Source organism: Nicrophorus vespilloides, unplaced genomic scaffold (assembly GCF_001412225.1).
Source record: "Nicrophorus vespilloides isolate i.1.1-1 unplaced genomic scaffold, Nicve_v1.0, whole genome shotgun sequence".
Classification (NCBI taxonomy): Eukaryota; Metazoa; Arthropoda; class Insecta; order Coleoptera; family Silphidae; genus Nicrophorus; species Nicrophorus vespilloides.
The window spans coordinates 42,757-66,086 of NW_017096386.1; the positions used below are offsets into that span (position 1 = coordinate 42,757).

The following is a 23,330-nucleotide window of genomic DNA, read 5'->3' on the forward strand; positions in this document are numbered from 1 at the left end:
GTTAATACTTATTTATTTCTACTTCAATACAATTAAATTGAATATATGTAAGAAATTAGATGTTTTTTAAATACTCTCATTTCAACTTAGAAATATCTCTTTGTCAATGTTTTGGGAAATGTTGAATAACTGTAAAATACAATATGATGTATAAGGAATATGATTCAAAACTGCTTTAATCAGCAAATTCTATGGTGTACTTATAATTTAAATTATTTTAGACTTTATATTGGCACCATTATGGGTCAAAGGGCGAAAATGCTCGCATTTATATTAAACAAAATTAAATAAATTGGAAATATTCATAAATTAACTGAATACATATATATAGAAAATAATAATATTTATTTCAATAATTATAATATTGCTTGGACTAATAAATATTATTATTATCATAATATTACGTTATAAAAATGAGAAATTAAAATATATACATAATCTATATTTTAATGCTTCAAATCATTATAATGAATTTACATAAGTAAATATATATATATATATATGAATATCTATTAAATAAACTTTAAATAAATTGTAGTGAATTTTCAGGAAAAAAGTGGAACATTAAATATAATTATCTGATGTTGGTGGAACTGTAAGTAAGGAAAGCATTTTCGCACATTTCAATTGGGTTGGTAGCGCGTGGCAGTGTATAAAGAAAAAGAAACTAAAACATGGCGGAGTGGAAGTGTCGCGCAAGGTACATGTAAAATGTTCGGTTGTTTCGATCGAACGTTTTAATGTGTGTGAAGTATTTGCTGCAAAAGTGTAATAACTAATAATGTCATCAATACAGTTCGTTGTGCATCCGTTGCCGGGGTCTGAGGAACAATTTAATGATAGGTAAAATGTTCAGCCATTCCAAGCATGCCAGTGATTGCTCATCACCTCCATTTTATGTATAACAATTTTCATATAAATTCAGCCGCATAAAATGGAGAAGATGCTCCGTTCTTGAAACATCCGAATTCCTTACAACAACTTTGAAAAGCGTCTTCCCAGCTTGACGCTCGTTATTTCTCATGTATCCCCTCACGATCCAAAGCGTGCCTTTAGGCACTCCTTATATCCTTCCACCCATTTTTTTTTTGTTACTGGTTAAGTTGTAGCTACATTTGTGTGGAAGTCGTTCTGGAAAATAATGGCGATATTTTTAACGCTTTCCACAAGATATATGAGACCAGTTGTCTGTTACATAAATATGTTAATACTTCCAGCACAACAGGATGTTTTTTCATACATTTATAATAGGGTATTCATGTGTGCTATTAAGAAGCATTTTTAGGTTATAACAAAACTGATAAATTTAATATTGCACCATCCAATGTTGATTCATTTTGCAATCTTATCTTCAACAAAAAAAAAAAAGATTACCTGCTTAATATTAAATATATACACATAATTCTGTAAATTTGAATATGTTAAAGTAATTTTAGAAATTCAATTAATTGATAGGCCAATGCTCGTTAGTGGTAATATTCTAAAAAATGAAATTATCACCTCCAAATCATTGGCATATAATATAGTGAAATCTTTTAATGTTCATACATATATGTTATGTATGAATCATAGAATTTACTGTACAGTTTTTTCTTAACTATATTTATAGGTTATAAGAAGTTTTCATTAATTACAATCTTGTCCATTCTTTTTTCTTATAGACTTAAAGAGGTAGCTGACCGAATAAATCGGTTAGGACAGACTTCACATCCAGTATGGTCACATTTGCGAGTAGGTGTGAAGAAAGTATTGCTGGGGCCTGCACACATTGCATTGCTCCTGGAGGATGGAAGGATTTGTAGAGTTTCATTTAGTGTTATTTCGGACAGATTGGATCTTACAAAAACAGATCCAAATAAAAAGTGAGTTCATTGTTTTTTCTTACTTGATGTTCTTTAATCTACTACAATATTTTATTGATTATAGTAATGGAAATAATGGAACAGGTGGTTCTGGTGGAGGAGGAGGAGGCGGCGGTGGAGGTGGTGCCGGCGGTTCTGGTAGTAATAGTAAACCAACTGCAAGAATGAGAACCAGGGCTCGAATTATGCGTTCCAATACAGCAATTCGAGGAGGAAGTAACAGTAGTAAGTGTCTTTGTTAACAAAATATATTATAAATGCACGCAATTTCTGCAAAACGTTTCTACAAGATAAAATATTTACATGGGCATTATGTACCGTTTTAAACCCTGATATTCTATTTTGTATAATAAACATTACAAACAGTACAACAAAATATATAAAAATGCTAAATTAACACATAATTAATAAGAATATTAAGAAAATCAAGATTGATTTCAATGCTTAATAGAAAATTATTTTCAGCTAGTCGAGGTGCTCCTGTGATTATTGGTACAAGTAGTTCAGGTAGTGGTAGACCAATGGTTACAGTCCCAGCTCCATATGTTCCAGAAGAACTTGTGTCTCAAGCGCAAGTAGTACTGCAAGGAAAAAGTAGAAATTTGATAATTCGTGAATTGCAGGTGAATATCTTCTTAGTTACTTATTATTATATAATTCAATATTTTTATGATGAAAACATGCTAATTTTGATTAACAATGATTAAATTGATTAGTCTTACTGATAATTAAAAAAAAGTTTTATTATATATACTCTATATTGTAACTTGCATTTTATTTTTAAAATATTATTTTCAACAGAGAACCAATTTGGATGTGAATCTAGCAGTTAATAATCTGCTTTCTCGTGACGATGAAGAAGGAGAAGAAGGCGATGATGCAGCAGATTCGTATGTCCCAGAAGACCTTATATCTTTATTAGATGGCGGTTTCCATGCTGACCATTCCTCAGTCATTATTGATGCAGACGCCATGTTCTCGGAAGACATGTTCGGATATTCAGGAATCAGAAAGTAAATTCATTTTATCATATTTATTATATCTTGTTCTTCGTATTTTTCTTTGAGTTTGAAACGCTTCCCTATGGATTATTTTGTTTGTTTTTATGTGGTAGTATCTAGATATAATTTACGAAGAATTTATTTTTATTTGTGTGTGTGTGCGACTAACATGTCTGCGATGTTTGACTTTGCTCAAACTAGCTTCCTTAATAGCCGTAGCAGTTCCGGACGAAACCGTTTGACTGACCGAGATGCTCCGCCTGCAAATAATGCTGGTTCCACGGATCGCGATAGTAGAGATAGTTTTTCTCGATGGAGGGATCGACAGTATTTTGGGCCCAGAAGATGGTTGGAAGCCGCGCTTAGAGACAGCGCTTTCGAAAAGGATTCCGGTACTTTTAATAGGAAAAGTCAAATCAAATTGAATTTTAATATTTTTATTTTCAGATAATAAAAAAAAAGATGGCGCGAGTCCTCTTTGGGTTTCCGATGAGCTGGAGTTTTGGCCAGACACTGCAGGTCGATTTACACAGATTGCTACATTGTATAGTGAATTAATTGCATTATCTACAACTGGTCATCTATACCAATGGAAGTGGAATGATGCTGAACCATATAAACATATTGATGTATGTCTATTAGATCATCTTACATAGTGATTTCATTCTAAACATATTTTATGTTTTCGTTCCAGAACCCGAACATTCATCATCCTAAAACATTACCTTTGAATTTAAGTAATGAGCGAATTACCCATATATCGGCCTGTTGCACTCGATGCTCTGTAGCAACAGAATCTGGAAAAGTTGCAACTTGGGTGGATGAACAACTATTTGTTGCTTCATCTAGACTAGACAGTGTAGCTCAAGCTTATACTGAATTTCAAAATGACAAAATTAATGGTTTGTACACTTGTCCACTTTACACAGTTGCTAAATTGGAAAGTGGTGCACTTTATTGGTGGTGAGTATTTTCTTATTACGTAGTTTTAATTATATTTGAACATGATGAAAATTGCTAGTGTTGATAAAATAATGATTTTACACGATTAGTCTTACTGAAAACAAAAAATATATAAATAATTATTTATTTTCATTTCATGTTATTGATGATTGTAAAATTATTTATAGGGGTGTCCTTCCATTTCAACAAAGAAAACGACTTTGGGAAAAATATAGAGCGAAGTTTAGGAAACAAAGAGGAAATCAGTCGGAATTAGTTAGCGGAGCTCAAGTTTGCATGAAAAATAGCCCTATGTATCAAGCGGGCGCATTAGCATTTACTGTAGTTGCCGGAGTCCCAAAAGTGGGACAATTACAAAATGCCGCATGGACTTTAAGTGACACTTGCACTTTTAAAATTATTACTTACCAAGCTGGAGGGTCAGACAAGAATAGAGATTCAGCAAGTGGCAGTTCTAGTGGCCTAACAAATCTATCTGGTAAAAACAAAGAAAATACAGACAGACTGGATATGCCACCACCGCCTTCGCCAGCTTCAAGTACTTGCAGTGATACAGGAAGTATTAGTAATAGTCATAAGCGACAAAAGAGAATGACTGTGTCTGGGAATGAACAAGGCACGGATCAAAGAAAAGACGAAGAAGAGTGGCTTTTGCGTGATGTGATATTTTTAGAAGACACGCGTACAGTGCCAGTAGGCAGAGTGCTTAAGGTTGATGGAGCGTATGCTGCTGTCAGATTTCAACCTTCGCATGCTCGTGACAATAAAGACGCAGATGACATTTTACAAGATTGTAGACTAATGAGAAAAGACGACCTGCAAGTTCTTAAATCATCCGCGACATTCAGAGCACCAGATTGTTTTCAAAGGACACCGCGTCGAATCCAAATATCCGATGCTGGTGGTCAAATTTTAACAATAGCTGTAGATGGCCAAGGAATACATGCTGTTGTTAGAACTGGTACCAAATTGAGCTATGTTATTTATAATATTTGTAGCGGACGTGTTGAACAAGACAATCCATTTCCTAGTGACACCGCCTCTTTCATGGGCATCTTTCCGCAGAATATTAATCTTACATGTGCTGCTGAGGTATTGTAATTCATGTTTAAATTTTATAGTTTTGATTCAATTCATATTGTTTATAGAGCATGGAATCGATTTTGATTTTGCGAGATGGGAATAGTACTATTTATCCATTGGCAAAAGATTGTGCTGACGCTATAAGAGATCCTCAGCCTATTGACTTACCACCAATTAAGAGTGTTGGAGCTGGTTGTGTTGTCTTGGCCGGCACAGCTCCCAATCTGAAGAATCAAGTAGCAGTTATCATTTTTGCACTGGACCAACAGTTGTTGATGCCTAAAATATTGAGATGTGATGTTGAAGGTGCTAGGCTGGTTTTAGCACAATTGGAATTAGAAAGTAGTAAGTATATTTATTTTTATGTAATTATTTTAGTTAACGTCTTAAATGATGAAAGTTGCAGTGTTGAAACATAGTGATTTTACACGATTAGTCTTTCTGAGCACATAATTACAATCAAATTATATTGTTGTGTATTTACCCTATTACTAAAATTACTTTATTTTAAAGAAACAAATCAGAATGCTGTTCAATCAATACTAAATGAACGCTGTGATGGAAATAGAAACATATTTCATGCCGTTGTGAATATGTGTACACCAACATCAAATAAGGAAACAGATAATGGTATGAATTATAAAATTTTATGAAAATTCAGAATTTATTTATTTTTTATTTAATTTAGAAACTGCACCACCTGCTGCCAACAACACAAATTCTGGATTAGAATGTATTAATGTTATAACAAATGCTGTTGGGCCGCGATCTGTATCATTGAGGGAAATGATGAGACGAGCTGTTCGTACGGATCGTGAACAAATGAACAATTCTAATTCTGGCGATCAACATGGTTTCGTACAAGAAGAACCTATCCCTACACATTCTTGGCCGCCGGAAACTTTTGAAGTAACATCAGGCGACGAAGATAGTTTAATGGGATTAGGTGGTAGTGCTGCAAATAAAAATAGTAACAACAGTAACAGCAATACTGCAATGATCATTGATCCAGCAGAGAGGCGAGGAAACGCTATGGCCATTCTTAGGACCCTTCTGTTTGAATCAAGTGCATTAACGCCGCATTTGGTGGAGTTACTTTGTTCGAAAGATGCTCAGGGACAGACTCCGTTCATGTTGGCAGTGTCCTCGAGATCTTATCCAGCGGCTTTGGAGTTATTTGAAAGAATCACACAGCTTGGTACACCACAAGAACAGGAAGAAATGATTTTCCCGAAAGGCTCTAATTTGGATCATTCGCCGTTACATGTTATATGCTGCAATGATACTTGCAGTTTTACTTGGACTGGAGCTGAACATATAAATCAAGATATCTTCGAATGTAGAACCTGCGGTTTAACTGGATCTTTGTGTTGTTGCACAGAATGTGCTCGGGTATGTCACAAAGGACATGATTGCAAATTGAAAAGAACTGCGCCAACTGCATATTGTGACTGTTGGGAGAAATGCAAATGTAAGGCTCTCGTAATGGGAAACCAAGCTGTCCGTTATGAATTATTGGTCCGACTTGTGAGGGATACTAATCTTGTTATGTCACCTAACGCAAGGTACGTTAACATAAATAGTTATTTTATTTATATTAACTTTATACTTTCTTTTCATTGCAGAGGTGAAAACATTTTACTGTTTTTGGCTCAAACAGTGGGAAGACAAAACCACGAGCAAAGACAGTATCGTGCTTTAAGACCGAGAACAGCATCTGCGAATTCAAGAAACAAAACACCATCAAGTGATGGTACGTACTTTTCTCATTTGTTAACTTATTTCCAAATACTCTTTATAAATGCATATGTTAATACATTTTAGTTGACATAGATATGCCCGATCATGATTTGGAGCCCCCAAGATTCAGTAGAAGAGCTCTGGAACATCTGTTGGGAGATTGGCGCGCTGTCCACAGCATGGTAATGTCCGGAACCAAGGATAAAACGGATCCAGCTAATGACCAGCCCTACGTTGGTAACCAATCTGGGACAACGCTTCTAGATAAGTTCACACATAGCCTTGTGGTGAAATGTTACATCGAAGCTTTGGAAATTCTAATTGAAACACTCGTTAGAGAAATGAGATCTACTGATGCAGAACATGCTCAGTTTGCAACACTCGTTTCCAGACGTTTTATGCGATCTGTAGTTCGCATTTACGTTATTTTCAATATAGAATTAGCTCCGATATGCAAGAAGAGAAAGTAAGAGACATTTTTAATCGTGTATGTTATAATATTAACTCATATATTATTTTAGCAACACCAATCAAAATCAACCAATTACTAAATGCAAAAAAGTTTTCCGTTGTATGGTTAAATTGGCTATACAAGAACTTTGTGAAACAGCAGATTCTCTTATAGCACCTGTTCGTTTAGGTGTAGCCAGACCAACTGCACCATTTTCCTTGGCTACAACAATTCCTGATATTATTTCTGTAAGTTTGACATCTTATTAATAATAAGTTTAGTACTGATAGTTTATTTTAGGGTTCTGAGGAACTATTTCTAGTGGATCCTTTGTCTGTACCTAGTGGATCTCGCAGTACCAGTGGAAGTACTGGTATATCATTATCATCACAATATCCGTTATTAGAAGCCGTGCGTAGAGTTGTTGGAGTTACTCGAAATATGGATGATACTAATGATCCTGAAAGCATGGCTATTGATAACGATGATGATAATACTTCTGAACATGCAGAAACTTCTGTATATCGTGCACATCCTTTGGTTAGATCTGTGTCACTGAATGAGGGCGACGCCCAAGAAACTCCACAAGAACAACAAGAAGCCGGAGGTCCTCAAGGAGAAGATAGTGATCCGGAATTAGATCTACTTGCAGAAACAGAATCTGATAGCGATGACAATCACAGCAATCAGGATGCCGCATCTGCTCAACGCTCGGTGCAAACTGGAGCGACAGCTGGATCTGATACTGGTATGCTTTTTTTATTATATATAAGTATATCATAGTTTAGTGTTTGAATATAAGCAATTTGCTTAAAAACAAACTAGCTTATGTAAGTAAATAATGGTTATACACATTAGGTATGTTGATGTTCCCTGAAGATGAAAGTGGCGAATCCAGCCAGCAAGAAGAGGAAGAAAGTGAAGCAGGCGAAACTGACGAACAAGATACGGAAGACTATTCACTTACGGAGGATCAATTAGAACGCAGAAGGTAGCTATTACAATTATATTTCATAGTTTAGTGATTTAGTTATAATGTAGTTTGCATGAAATATAGAGAGATATAAAAACAACACAACATTCAATAACAAAAAAAAAACGTGGTATCGTGGGCATTTAAAATATTGCAATTCACTCTCTTTTTTTCTTCAAAAAATGTAACTAACAAGTTACATTTATTTATTATGATTAGGCTAGATATGTTTTGTTGTTCTTCTGATCGTTTTAATTGTCTCTATGAAAGAAGCCGTTACAGCAGTGCACCGGGTCATGGTCCACGTACAAATCTTGCACCTCAGAATATGCAATGGGCCATACGGTCAAGAGAAGCATCTCGTTCGACTGGTGTAAGATTGACAGGCGGATCGAACCTTGTGTTCATTGACTCCAATTCCTTGAGGCGATCTACTGGTAGCACCACAGTAGCTACTACTTCTGAACCAGTAACTATGGCCACAACAGCCAGTTGTTTGGCACGAGCATTTGGTAATTATTAAATACTCAATATATTGATAATATAATAATATCATTTTTGTATGTTTAGGTATTGTTATTAGGCAAATATCAGATTTATTGCCATTAATGTTGCAATTAAACCAAATTACTACACCACTGGCTTATCTTCATGTTACCCAAGACGATATTTGTAATATTCAGGTAAATTTAAAATCTTATATCTATTTTTATGTCAATTATTTATGGTTTTTTTTTTCTACAGATTTATTTAGAATTTCGTTTGAAACAAACTTGGGATTGGTTATTAACTGTAATGGATGCTACTGAGGCACAATTAAGATTTGGTGCTTCTCTAACATCTTCGACGGACATAACTGTACCTGGACAATCAACAACTTCTAATCCAGGATCATCTGGAAGTAAGTTGTTTATAATGATAATAAGTTTATAATTAATTATATATTTAATAGATAATGTTGCAGGTTCTTCGGGAAATTCAACATCTAATGGTGTCCGAATTGCACACACTCGTCAAAGTGTACCCGGAAATTCTTCAACACCTAGCGGCACTAGAATAGTTGGATTTACAACAAATGTGGAAGGTGGTCGTTCAAGGCCTGAGAGAGAAGCTGTAGACGGACCGACTGCAAGGAGAGAATTTTTATCTTATTGTCTATCGTTGATGAGAGCTCATAATGGAGAACATTTGGATTCGTTGCCTGTCTTGGATGTATCTGCTTTAAAGCACGTTGCTTACGTGTTCGACGCTTTGATATATTTTATGCGTTCTGGAACACATACTGATATTACAGAATCCGATATACTTAGAGATGGGTTGCCTCTTCCGCAATGGAATGACCAAGATGAAAATGAAAATGAGGAAGATGAAGAATACATGCCTGTAGGCGTTGCTATGGATACAGAATCTCTAGATGATCAGGAAGTTTCGAATTTAGCCAGTATAGCTAACAGTTTGAATACTAGTTTACTAACTACCAGTTCCGGCAAAGGCAGAAAACATTCCTTCTTTCAGGTATGATGTTGTCTTCATTATGCATTTAAAATTTTTAATAATTTGAATAATTTCAGCGATCCGAATCCACACTTTGTTTGGGATGCCTACCACCAGATCCTTTTGATACTCCAATGTCTGAATCTTTGCCGCTAGCTGATCAGCCTCATCTTCTGCAGCCAAATGCTAGACGGGAAGAATTATTTGGAAGTCCTAAACAATCCATCAGCCTTATTCCAAGAAGTAAATTTTGTAGTACATTTTAATTTTGATTTTAATTTAAATTTATTTTTAGCCGGCAATAATAATCCGTTGGAAAATTTACCAGAACGATTAAGTTTATCTACACGCACTTCTGATTTTGCGATGACTCAGCCAGCAAAAGCAAATCATCCTATTTCAACAACTTTAAATGTCATGGGTCCAAATCCATTAACGTATCCAAATAATTACAATCCAGATAATGATCAAGACAAAAGTTCCAAGGATACTACATTTGAAACTAATTTGAACAATGTAGCTACTACTTCAAGTAGCTTTAAAGTGAACTTGCCGAAACATGAAGAAATTATTACGGGAGAGGATAGACCACAAGATTTGTCTTGCAACAAAGACACTGAAATGGAGACTGATCAAACAACTGCCAAAGAGAGCACCAATAAATCACTTGAAATAAGAGATGTTATTTCTCCCAGTTTATTGGTAGCTATAGGCTTAGAACAAGATCTTCAATCTTGTTCACCGACAAGGCCGCAAATCATCGTTTCGCCCATGAAAGTTGCAGCAGCTATTGAAAATGCAAAACAAGCGGCATCTGGAAATGTATCAGATTCTACATATAATTTACACGTATTGCCTCCTTTGCACACCATATTCCCAGTTGGTACTACACAACCAGAAGCAGCAGTTTCACCATCCGGTTCATCTCGGAGTCCAGGCAAAAGTGTAATTGTTCGTGCAGGATCAAATGTAAGTAATATTTTGGATTGAATTAATTTACAAAATTGGGAATTCGATACATGTGCAATTGTTTAAGCTTTAATTGTACGTCACTATTATTCCCAAGAATAATTTGCTTTCTGATGACTGTAATTTGTCAAGACTTAAATTGCAGACAGATACGAAGCATACATATAATGAAACAAATTAAAATATATGATTATATTTTTTGTTTTGTTTACATTACAGATCAGCCAAAAGTCGACAGACAATGATATGAATATGTCGGTTGATCAACCCACAGAATCATTGGAGAATCAAGAAATTTCTTCGAACGTTACAGTGGTTACAACACCAATTACTAATTTGAATTCTGATATTCTGCGACCGACAATTGGTCAATCAGTTTCACAAGATCTCTTGCTTGGACGTTGGAGATTGTCCCTAGACTTGTTTGGAAGAGTGTTCATGGAAGATGTTGCATTAGAACAAGGATCTATTGTTTCTGAATTGGGCGGATTTCCAGTGAAGGAAGCCAAATTTAGAAGAGATATGGAAAAGCTGAGGAATAACCAACAGCGCGATTTAACTCTATCTAAAATGGAAAGAGATAGAACTCAATTGATCTTGCAAACAATGAAGGAGTTGAACACTCAATATAATAATTACAATAGAAGGCCGTCGGCACAACCACCATTGGCTGTGAATAGAGTTAAAGTAACTTTCAAGGAAGAACCCGGCGAAGGATCAGGAGTAGCCAGAAGCTTTTATACTGCTATTGCCGAAGCAATTTTATCAAATGAAAAGTTGCCCAACTTGGAGTCAGCACAAGTTGGAAATAAATATACCCATTATAGCGTGTTACAAAGGTTACGCAGAGATCGCGATTTTCTCCGGAGAACTGCACCAATTGGTAGAGTGTCATCGAGATCACGAGAACAAAGAAGAGTCATGAATGTAGACGCTAGAACTTTTATTCCAAGTAACATTGAAAATCCCCCATCAATGCCTGATTTAAGTGGAGGTAATATAATTTTATCTTTGTGAAATGAAATGTTTATTAATTCATATTTTATTAATTATAGCATCCAATTCCAATGGACACACAAATGCTGCTCATCAATCTGGACATGTAAATGCTGCTCACCAATCTGCTCATATAAATGTGCCACATCAATCTGGCAGCTCCAGCAATAATCAATCAAATTCCAGTGCGAATCGCAATGAACATTTGTCTTCTCATCAGCAGCAACTTGGAGACAGATTGTATCCAAAAGTGTTTCACTTGCATCCATCGCTTGCAGGAAGAATAACCGGTATGTTGCTTGAACTTACTCCGGCACAACTGTTATTGCTCTTGGCATCTGAAGAATCTCTCAGAGGTAAAGTGGAGGAAGCAGTGGAAATGATTGTAGCACATACACAATCACAACAAGAATTCGCATCAGAGACTATGTTGGGTAAGTAAAGAACATTGAGATTTTCTCAGAATGTTATATAAGTAAATGTTCTTAGATTTGGATGTATTCTCATTAGCTGATAGAGGATGTAATCGTAAAAATGCTGGAAGATCTGGAGAAGGTGCGGAAGAAACTCCGTCGACTGACGAGGAAGATAATGCTCCCCTATTTTATTGTCCTGGCAAACGTGGATTTTATGCGCCGAGACAAGGAAAGGGTTCATTTGAAAGACTGAATGCTTTTAGAAATGTCGGAAGATTGCTTGGTTTATGTTTGTTACAAAATGAGCTGTGTCCAATATTTTTAACAAGACATGTTCTGAAATCTATATTGGGTCGACCTATTAGGTTCCATGACTTGGCTTTCTTTGATCCAATTGTCTATGAATCGTTGCGACAATTGGTAGTGGACGCGGAAACAAAAGATGGAAATAGTCTGTTTACCGCACTAGATCTCAATTTCAGCATCGATTTATGCGCTGAAGAAGGTGGTGGAACCCTTGAATTAATGCCCGGTGGCAAAGACATTGAAGTCACTGCTACTAACGTCTACGATTATGTTAGAAAATACGCTAAATATCGCATGGTTAAAGCACAAGAAAAGGCTATTGAGGTAATTTGTTAACGTTAAATTATTATTATTATTAAATATTAATTGTTTGTTTTTACTAGAATATCCGCACTGGAGTATTTGACGTGTTACCGGAAGGATCACTCGACGGTTTATCAGCAGAAGATCTACGTCTTTTATTGAATGGTGTCGGTGATATTAATGTATCAGTATTAATATCTTATACGTCGTTTAATGATGAATCAGGAGAAAATAGTGAAAGGCTTATCAAGTTTAAACGATGGCTATGGTCGATTGTTGAAAAAATGACCCATCTTGAACGACAAGATTTGGTACGCAGTTTTAGATTGTTTAAATATGTGATCACCTTATAATTATTTTTTTAAATTTATAGGTTTACTTTTGGACGGGTTCACCTGCTCTTCCTGCGAGCGAGGATGGTTTTCAACCAATGCCGTCAGTTACAATAAGGCCTGCTGACGACGGTCATTTACCAACTGCGAATACCTGCATCTCAAGGCTGTACATTCCCTTGTACAGTAGTCGAAGTGTTTTACGCCAAAAATTGCTACTTGCCATTAAAACGAAAAACTTTGGATTTGTGTGATGGATTCTTCCCTAATTTTTACATTATGTTTATTTTTTTCTATATATATAAATATATGAACATGTTCTGTGAGCTATTTCCTTGCATCACACTCATTTTGTAAACCAAACACTTGTAGGTTGAATTAAATTCGTAAAGTTTTCTTTAATAACTACTTTTCATTATTACTTATTTTTTTTTAGACTACTCGTGTGGTGCACAGTGAAACATTCAAGTGATATATATAACTTGTGTAAATATTATTATTATTTCATTTTTATTTTCTTTTATTTGAGCGTGCTTATATTTGTATAAGTTATGTAGTATCCTATCTGCGACACGCTCAATAAACTAGATCTGTACAATTAAGAGGCGGTTTTAATCTAGTTTTCTCCAAGTTACAAGTACTTTGTTTCTTTTTATATTTTTGCAAAATAACTTGCATACATATTGTTTTGTTTGTAGACACAATGATTTTTTTGTTGTTTATCTTTTTTTATTGATAAGTTATATAGAATTGAGAAATATTGGTATAATCTAATGTTTCATTATTTATATTATTTAATAACTCCATAAATAAATATTATCACTATAATTAGGTGAAATAAGTATATCTAACTTTTTTTCTTTTCATCATTCTCTCGAATAGAACACATACCATTCAGTTTATATTGCAATTATTTAAATTGTTTTATTTGTATTTTATCTGCACGTTGATACTTGAAGAAAAATCAGAAAAATTGTTTAGTTTCCATTCAATGTGTGTCAACTATTCCTATTAAATCCACATTTAATCTAATTGTGTAACATTTTATGCATATAGAAAGTGTTTTAAAGAATGACACAAATTTAATACACAACTAAATAATATTACATTTTTATCATTTCTCCTTTGAAACGTGTTTTCATTTTATCCCAGACACTACTAGAATATTGGAAAATTGTAACCACTTTCGTTTTAGAAATTCATTACGTGTTTCTCAAAACATGTAAATATGTTGTCCGAGTATATATTTTATAATGCGTTATAATTATTAAAATGATTTGTTAAAAAGTACAATTTTATCTTAAAAAATGATCATAGGATGAGAGTTTATAACTTATTAGCAAAACTTCTTACATTTGATCTTATTTGTAATTACAACTCATAAATACACAATCTGTTAGCAATCGACACCCGCTTTATATTATTTAGATTTTTAATAACTAATTAAAAAATATAGTTTTCAATTTAAAACCATAGTACATGATTAAAACAATAATAAATATTCTTATATTAAACATCTTATATTAAATATGTTTTTACGAAGCGTAACTACTATATTGTATTTATTATTTAGCTGAATATTGTGGTTCTATTAAATAATATTTATTGTAACGGTAATAAATATGAATCAAATTATAATAAATATAAAAAAACTTAACAAATGGATCATAGGACTTTCCACCTGGGTTCTATTAAATATTTTGTCATTTCAGTTAAATAAAAAGGATGTTCATGTTATGATATAAGAAACACGTTATTAGTTACAAATGTCTTGGATTCTTAGCTTAAACACATTCCGCATGGTGTAATTTGTACAGTTATGTTACAAAAACCACTACATTTTTAATTCACTGCCGGATATAAAAGATTTTGAATTTCATATATATTTTGATGGAGAACTTGACGAGTACTTTCACCACTTTCGTAGAACTTCAAGTATGTTCTAAATTCAATTCAATATGTGGTATTATTAGTTGTTTATTGTGAACCTATTGGAACTAACATTTACAACGTGTGTTTTAAGATTGAAATCTTCAGACAACTGTATTATTGTTTAAATATATTAATTAAATTTAAAGCTAACGAGGTATATTTTTAATAATCTTAAATATGTTTATACACTCTAGTGCTGCATTAAGGCAGTTTTTTGTTGTTGGAATGGTGGAAATTATTCAGAGTGGGTGGGTGGGCGATCGTAGTGTATCGGTTTGGGATGTTTTCAACCGAAACCGGGGTGTTCGTGGTTGATGCGCGCGGTGCTTGTGAGTTGAAGTCAGTCGCTGAGATACTTTGTAAAATGGCAGACGTGTTGTAAAGCTTGTCCTGTGTGTTTGTGTGTTATTTTTCGTATAACAGAAGTTTCGTGTGTCAGACACCGGATAATTGACCGTCGGCCACAGTTAGCAAGATATGAATGTGAGTATCATCGATATGGACTGCTCCATGCATACTGCACCCTCAAAATGCGAACCTCCTTTCGGCAACAATATTTACAAAAGATATAATACAAAAGATCAATGACCATGGGTGGGTTTTCTAGCTCGGATTTTCACCAAGCTAAGACCCACGTTTGTTATGTGCTCTCGCACCTACCCGTCACCAGGCAGACTTCAGAACGTATTTCGCACCTACACTCGAAATGTGGGTTTGTCTCGATGGATGTAATTCGTGTGTATATGATGCAAGTCTATTTAAAATTATTAGACTTCGGGTTTCCTCCCTATTTCATCTCATACACGAAACGCCCCTCCCCCAGCTGATTAATCACGAACTCAGCGATTAATTGAAATCACCAACAAAATACTGCAATCTCTGCATCCGAGATATTATCGACTCCAGTTATGCACTTCCATCAAATTCTAATTAGTTCTAATTTAGCATTTAACGATTTACCTTAGATTTCCACTCAATCACATGGTTGGGAATCCACAATTTCTTCTCTACTTGTCGAACATTTCGCTCATTACGTTTCCAATTTATACAGACATGTCTTTCTCGAACCTTATACAGAATATGCAAAACGGCAGCGTTAGGTAATCACCTTTTTTATGTTTACCGTTCCTAACGTTAGATTGTATGTCTCTTTCGTTGACTACTCACTTCAATCATTTAATTGACAATAGTCACATACTCGAATAGGAAATTGTTAAATTCTCCATCAATTGTTAACACACTTATTGCATTAAATGTTAAGTGGCAAAGCTCGAAATAAAAATAATTTGAGTATGCTTTTTTTTCTTTACTCTTCATTATTTGAAGTTAAAAATAAACTTATTTGTTATTTCTTGGATTAATTAATTATTACTAAACAGTATGTTTATTGATCAAAGTAATAATCATAATTCTTATGAAATTAATTAAAAAATTACTATTTAATTAGAATTGTTAATTTACATAGTTTGTACATAGAAAACGTTGACATCGGTCGTAAAATATTGTCGTTTCATCATTGAATTATGAAAACGTTACAAAATATTTAAATAACTTAGTGAAGGTGCAAACATTTACATGTATTTTATCATAAAGAATTACTATTTAACTGTTATTTCCTGAATTTGTTTATAGTCTTTTGATCTACAAACTTATTCGCAAACAACATTCCCGTGCACTATGTCATATATGTGTCATCAAGTATTTCTATTAAATGTTTTCAAATATTACATTCCCATTGATATAAAATTATGCTTTGTTTATCTATTATGTCTTCGTGTCTGAGCATATTTGTATGTGTTATTATCTACCATTAAAACTTTCTAGTCGAATAGTTACTATACGTTTCACAAAGCAACAGAAACATCTAAACAAATGTGATTTAATAAATTGTTTTTTTTTCTACGTTGAGGATTGTTTCGAAGGTGTAAGTTATATGTGAATGCCGAGTGTGTTACATACGTACGGATGTCCTTGGTGGGATTTTGTGCAGTGTAATTTAATAGTTTCATATATATAGACTATCATGTGGCAGTTACTTGATCCTTTTATCTTAGATTGTCCGCTTCCCATCTTAATAAATGCAAATACGTGTACGCTTCGTGATTTAACAACAGATTTCGCTACCGCTTTTCAACGGCTTTCTTCCGCCGATGATCAATACCACTTCAATCTTGAGTGATTAAATCTTGCGAACAGGCAGTTTTTTTTCTACCCCTTTCGAGTGTCTCATTGTCATAATTTGGTGGACATTTTATTTTGCATTGTCTGCGCCACGAATCTTTTCGGATGATTCAATACGCTCTCACCGGCGATGCAAATTATTATTCTTATCGGTACACAGGAAGAATTCATCACGTTTATTCTAACGTGATCGTGAAGCGTCGGGGGGAACGAAAAGAAGCACTTCCAGAGTGAACATCACGTTGGCAAGACTCCGAAGTATTACCAGATATTGATTAGGTTTAAAATAAACGTCGGTTAATAGTCCTGAATGGCATTCGCTAATGTTGAACTAAATTCAGATTACTTTGCCAGTGTGCAAATGTTTGCTCTGCTCCTCATTTCGTCGGCTTCATCGTTTGATGCTGACTGCATTAAATGCAAGTTCACCTTGCACCACAATATTCTAATTACTAGAATAATTTATTTTCTACTAAATTTCAATCTACAACAAAATATTAAGTTTTTCAGTCAAAATGATATCAATAAAATGTCAAATGTTTAAAATTTATTGATTATTACTTTGTAACTGACTTTAAATTAATACGAAATAAAATACCTGACGTTCAAGGATAATGTGATGGATGGATGTGTGCTAAGTCGAAACATTTTTTCCCATTGACAATAATAATCCATTGTACAAGTTTTGAAATTTCGCTTAAAACGAACACTGCATCTTCAAGAATAATAAACCCAACAAAGAAAACACTTTAACCGCTCATTTAAAGCAAGGACGAAACGGGCAATCTTAAATTGTAGTTTAAAACATTCGCTGCATACGAACTATAATTAATTGCGGCGATGGGACTTAAGAAACGCTGGCAATTAATGAACGGCACAGTGGGAAATAAATCCACCTTCCATATCGTCAATAATGAAATGTGATTGCTTTATTGCCGTTGACCATGTGCTTCATATTATACCAGAAACAAAAAATGCGCTTTGATCCTTGTATGTTTGTGTATATTTATTATAATAACCGCTTTAAAGCAAGTAATTATCTGAACGAAACCAGTTTTGGGCTTTTTCCACTTTAATCCTGAAACAAAACAACAACAAACAAATATGAAAAATTATAAAATGCAAAGCGGTTTCGCGAAAAAGTAAAATAGATTTGCAATGTTCATAAAAGTAATTCAAGTTTCGAATCGTGAGTATATTGCATCGAAACGCAGCAAATATCCTATAAATAGAAACGGAGCGGACGGTTTTGTCATTTCGGATGTTGATTTAATTACGTAATTATGATTTTAATTAATGGCACATCGATGTGTCAGATTGAATATTGATGGAGATAAAAGGGCTTTGGCGCGATTTAATAAACAGTTAATACGTATTTTTTGTTAAATCTGAATATGAATGTGTCTAAATATAAAATTAATTGACTAAAATATTTCATGCCAGACTATAAATCTACATATTGTGAGTAAGCCGGAAGCAGTACCTAATAGAATGAGTATAGAAAAAAAAAATGTGTTTGTAAGCGGTCGTGTGATGACATGCAACGTGTGCCACATTTAATAGATCTATATTTTTTTTCTCCATCCTTTATTTTTTTTAAATATATATATCATCCTGTTTATTTTTACAACACATGTTTCCCCCTTTGTGATTGTATTCTAAATTTGTCATCACTGGGACTTCTCTTCGTGCATTTACATGCGACTCTATAAGGAATCTATTTATAACTCATTCACTGATTATAAGCAGTCGTAGTAAATGTAGTATGCACGATCTAATGTTATACGTAATTAATTTTCGTTCACGAATGGGCGACGAGAACTTAATTACAATGCTCTCACAATAATCTACTTAATGTTTTAAAACTTTAAGTACTTTTCCATTGTTGCCTAATAACAAAATAAAATTTTCTTAATGTGGAAAATAGTAAATGTGGGTATCATAATATTTATATAAACTTGATCGATTCAATTGATTTAATTAAAGTTGATAGTGTAATGTATGTTTTGCATTTGCAGAGGGGAATAGAAACTTTTCATGAATTAAGAGTCAATTTTCTTGTTGTGAAACGTTATTCAATGAAAATAGCTAGATTTGATTGAAATAAATGGGATATATTCAATTGAGTAACAAGAGAGGCAATAAAGACACCGTAATTTTATTTTATTAGGTGCAATTTTGATTTGAGCTACGACGGTGATGTTCTCATTTGTGTTAATTATTTCTGTTGAGAAGTTACGAAAATTAAATTATAATGTTAGTTATATTTTGGCACTAAATTTTCTCTTGCATTATAACCAATTGTTGCTGAATAAAAGGTTATCTACATAAGTATTTCCGCTTTTAATAATAATACAATTGTATAAATCGCGTGGGTTATAATATTGTTGAAGGAGGATTGTACAACAATTGTATTATATTGGATATCGTGGGGTGCTTTATCAATCGTAAACGATATGGTCAGGCGCGTCTATATCCGTGTGTCCGTAATCCATCGTCGGATTCAATCCACAGATCATCGATCATTTGCTGCGATTGTATTTTAACAAATGGATTCTTGCTTGTTGTTTTGTAGGTTGATGTTAGGTGCTAGTGAAATCAGTCCACGATGGAGTCTCGTGACACGAGTGGGTCAACGGGGCAGTTGTCCAGTTCCGGAAGCACAGGGGGTGGAATGCACCACTCGCAATCCACGCCAGCAGGAGTAGACGGAGGGGCGCGGACGCCGCCAACAACGCCCAAGAAAGGAGGCAAAATGCTTGCAATCCGGGTGCAGATGCTCGACGACACCATAACCATCTTCCAAGTGCAGGTAACAATCTCAAAGAAACTTTCGAACTTTCGTTGGACTCCGTTAGCTAATTGCGAATTCATTGTTTCTGAGAACGCGACTCTCTCAGACATTGTTCCATTTCTCGAAATAGTTCACCACCTAATTTCTGCCCACTTCTAAACTACCCTCCGCAGTATTCGGAAATTTGCATCGCGATAATATTTCAGGAATATTACATTTGTTACGCAAATAACGTGTTTGCATTTGCGAATTATTGATTCCACCAGAATAAATAGAGTGTGCTTTGCTTGATAAGCAATTAGTGGATGCTGTTGGCATTTGTTTATTTACCAATTATATATGTCATCTGAAAACTAATTGCTTCACTCCATTTTCACAATTGTAATCAGTAATTTAAGCCAATATCTCATTAATCAATAATTCTTATTTCATTTAGACAAAGTGTGGAACGAATATTTGCGCACAAAGACATTGACTCATACAAACTTCAATGAGTAATTAAAGTAATTATTTCCTAATAATAACAGATTTTGTAATAACTTTTCTTTAATAATTTCTTATGAATTATTACATTTACAAGTATATTTTAACAAATATTAACGACGTTTTTAAATCTTATTTATTGATAATAAACATTTAATTTTGTATATGCATTTTTGAGTTAATTATATACATAATGATTGACGTCGATGGTTCATGATTATTATAATGTTTTAAACATCACTGTAACTAAATTTGATAGAAAAAAACAGTTTGATATGGTTAGAAGCAAGTTTGGGCTAATACTATATAAAATACTTATTTTTAATTACATTTTAATGCAGTTATGATGTAAAATCTATACTTGCGAAAAGAGTACTTCTAAATGTAACCAAGGTTGTGAGCAATGATCATTATGGTATAATTAAAAAAAAAGTGTTTATGAATCAATTTACAAAACAGCTTTAAAACAACAGGTTTTACATGTTATGTTGCAAATGTATCAGAAATGAGTTTTCAACTCATAATGCAATATATTTTTATAAAATTATTTTTTTCGAGTTTAGTCATGTTTAGTTATAGGACGTTAATGAATTTACATTTTGTTATCTCCTCGTCGCGAGATACAAACTTGGACGTCGAATTAATACATTTTCTTTATTTACTCGACAAATGAAAGGTAACGTAATAATTGGTTGGGCGCCCACGTTACCACGGCATTGCAGCATTTTTGTTATGCAACAGTTAGCAAATACAATTTTGTTACAAAATTTTGAATGTATTCCTCCGTTGTTGATCAGCAACTTTAAATGGATCTTTTGGAGCATTTACATGCTATACTATTGGTAATCAGAAAATATATGTAGATATTTTAGAAAAGTTGAGTACGAATTTCGGTATTTCCGGTATGTTTGTTAACGTCCACAAGAGATATGCCAGGTTGCATTCCTGGCGTTCATTCGTATCAGGGATGCATGCGGTTCGAGGAATTTGCTCGTATTTTTCAATCTCGCTTTTTAACCGAGAAGAATAAAAATATAGATTACTTCTATTCCTTGCATGCTATAATTATTTCCATTGACCTTCTGAAAGTTAAATTTGCAATTAAACAATGCAATGTATATTTATCCTCATTCTTATCATTAGAAACAGATATATTTGTAGACGCAATGTCCACATTTATATAATCTAATTTAATTGGTTTGTTTATCTTTAATTTTCTTCTTTCATATTAATACTACGACCATAATATCTTGTTTATAAGATAACATTGAGAAGAATTTCAGTTTTATAATATCAGTTTCGATTTATTTTAATACAATAGATATAAAAATCTTATTAAACGAAAAATGTAATAACTTTATTTGGATATTGGTTTAAATTTATACAATACGTTTTCATATGATGACATTTCGATTTAACGGTTGTAACAATTCCATTGATTTATACATTTCGAAGCTGTTTTCGTAAGTCACTGTTTTATATTGCGTGTTTGTAAATATGAAAGTTACAATTCAATTAAATCAATCTTATTTGAATGCAACTTTATTTACCTCGTCGTTGCATATACTGTGACAAGTAATTTAGATCTATAGATACAATTACTTAATACATATCAAATTTGTAAAATTTATTATTGTGTTAAAGAAAAGAAAAACATTGTGTAGTTATTATGTTTGATTTTAGGAAGTATTAACATAAACTAATACGAAAATACTCAGACGTTTCATTGTGTCTTATGAAAATGAATGTAGATTCATTTAACATTGGTTTCTTTTGGAGCATGTTATAATATCGTGCGTGGATCGAATTGCAAATGCCATGCATATAAAACAGGTCTGAAATAAATATTTGCGTTCGTGTAATTTTAGTTTCGCGTTCATTCGAATGCGACCATTTGAATCGTTTAAATAAATGGCAGAAATAATTGAATCACATGCATGTGATGATGAAAATAATAATAAAAACGATGAGTTGAATTAAATGCGTCTGGACCATTTAAATTGGCGATGATTAAACGAAACCGTTGCCTCTGCGTGTATGTACGTGTGCGAAGCGTGCAAAAACAAACAGCATGTTTGTATTAATGTTGCCTAAGCATACTGACATTATTACAATTTGATTCGACTCTAAAGCCGTATATTTGTATTTCATTTTCACATACCGAATGCCGAATGTTTCCTGTGTTCATCAACATCATCATTCGCATTTGCAATTATTTTAATACATTTTATACTTATTATTTTCGTAATCTTGTTTTACTATTATTTATAATTACATAGTTTAAATGTTATTCAAGGATTTGCAAAAAAAAAAACAACATTAAAACGTCATCATTTTTAATTTCAAGGATATTTTCATCACTACGTCATTGTTGGTAGATATATAAGTGTTGAGATCAAAATGAACTTTAATACGTTTTGTTTAATATTCATTCATTGCAAATCCAACATTTTAACACAAAACAGTATTTCAGTTATTTTATTAAAGTTTGCAGAAAGTTTGGTAGATAAAAATATGAAATTGTAGATTTTATGTAACTGTTTTTAAAGGTGTTTCTGCGAGTGCTGAAAACGGAAATGTAATAATCGTACGTTAAGCAGAATATGGGACGTCGCAAATTGTACATTAAATGTGCATTTGTATTTATCAATGCGACAGTTTCCGTTCTCTCACTTCACAGTCTCTTTTCTGTTTGAAATTAAGATGTGCAAGTCTTTTGGAAGGTTAATGGGGAATTCAAGAAATACATTTTTTATGTGAATTATGTTTATTTAGAATTGGGGCATTGATTATACGAGTAAATATGATTTAACAACATTTTCCAACAGCTTTGAACAGTTTGTTTAAATGTGCATACGAATATTTCGGTTACCTTGAAATAAAACACGTCTTTGTGTTTATAAAGAGCGAAAATTTTTTTTTTTGGTTTGGTCAAATCTAAAAATAGAGTATGTTCGTATTCAGTCTTTGTCTCTCAATTGATACGCCGTTGCTTTGAATTAATCATATCTCAGTAGCTGCAAATAGAACTGAAATTGGATTATTTTCGGT

General features: G+C 33.5%; 2 protein-coding genes across 11 annotated transcripts in view; both read left to right on the forward strand.

Annotated features, from left to right (window-relative positions):
* The first annotated feature begins 633 nt into the window (after positions 1-633).
* Positions 634-13,717, forward strand: LOC108556922 (E3 ubiquitin-protein ligase UBR5). 10 transcript variants are annotated; one of them, XM_017913236.1, is made up of 28 exons: positions 634-843; positions 1,662-1,862; positions 1,927-2,087; positions 2,328-2,485; positions 2,664-2,875; positions 3,065-3,255; positions 3,311-3,492; positions 3,558-3,826; positions 3,994-4,918; positions 4,975-5,254; positions 5,423-5,539; positions 5,598-6,474; positions 6,535-6,662; positions 6,734-7,115; positions 7,171-7,348; positions 7,401-7,848; positions 7,959-8,091; positions 8,344-8,585; positions 8,644-8,756; positions 8,818-8,974; positions 9,026-9,588; positions 9,645-9,810; positions 9,863-10,536; positions 10,756-11,530; positions 11,592-11,966; positions 12,022-12,578; positions 12,638-12,868; positions 12,931-13,717. In XM_017913236.1, exons 1-28 carry the CDS (start codon positions 782-784, stop codon positions 13,141-13,143), a joined length of 8,970 nt encoding a protein of 2,989 aa, XP_017768725.1. In that variant the 5' UTR covers positions 634-781; the 3' UTR covers positions 13,144-13,717. The 10 variants fall into 10 exon arrangements, with proteins under 10 accessions (XP_017768725.1, XP_017768734.1, XP_017768735.1 ...); XM_017913245.1 differs by having other exon boundaries at positions 12,043-12,578; XM_017913246.1 differs by having other exon boundaries at positions 3,077-3,255; positions 8,356-8,585.
* A 1,429-nt stretch (positions 13,718-15,146) lies between these two features.
* The window catches only part of LOC108556921 (FERM, RhoGEF and pleckstrin domain-containing protein 1), a 24,720-nt gene continuing 16,536 nt past the window's right edge, over positions 15,147-23,330 (forward strand). Inside the window, exons 1-2 of the mRNA XM_017913235.1 lie at positions 15,147-15,304; positions 19,578-19,814. Coding sequence (XP_017768724.1) covers positions 19,611-19,814 — 204 coding nt within the window. The 5' untranslated portion in view covers positions 15,147-15,304; positions 19,578-19,610. The remainder of the gene's footprint in view (positions 15,305-19,577; positions 19,815-23,330) is intronic.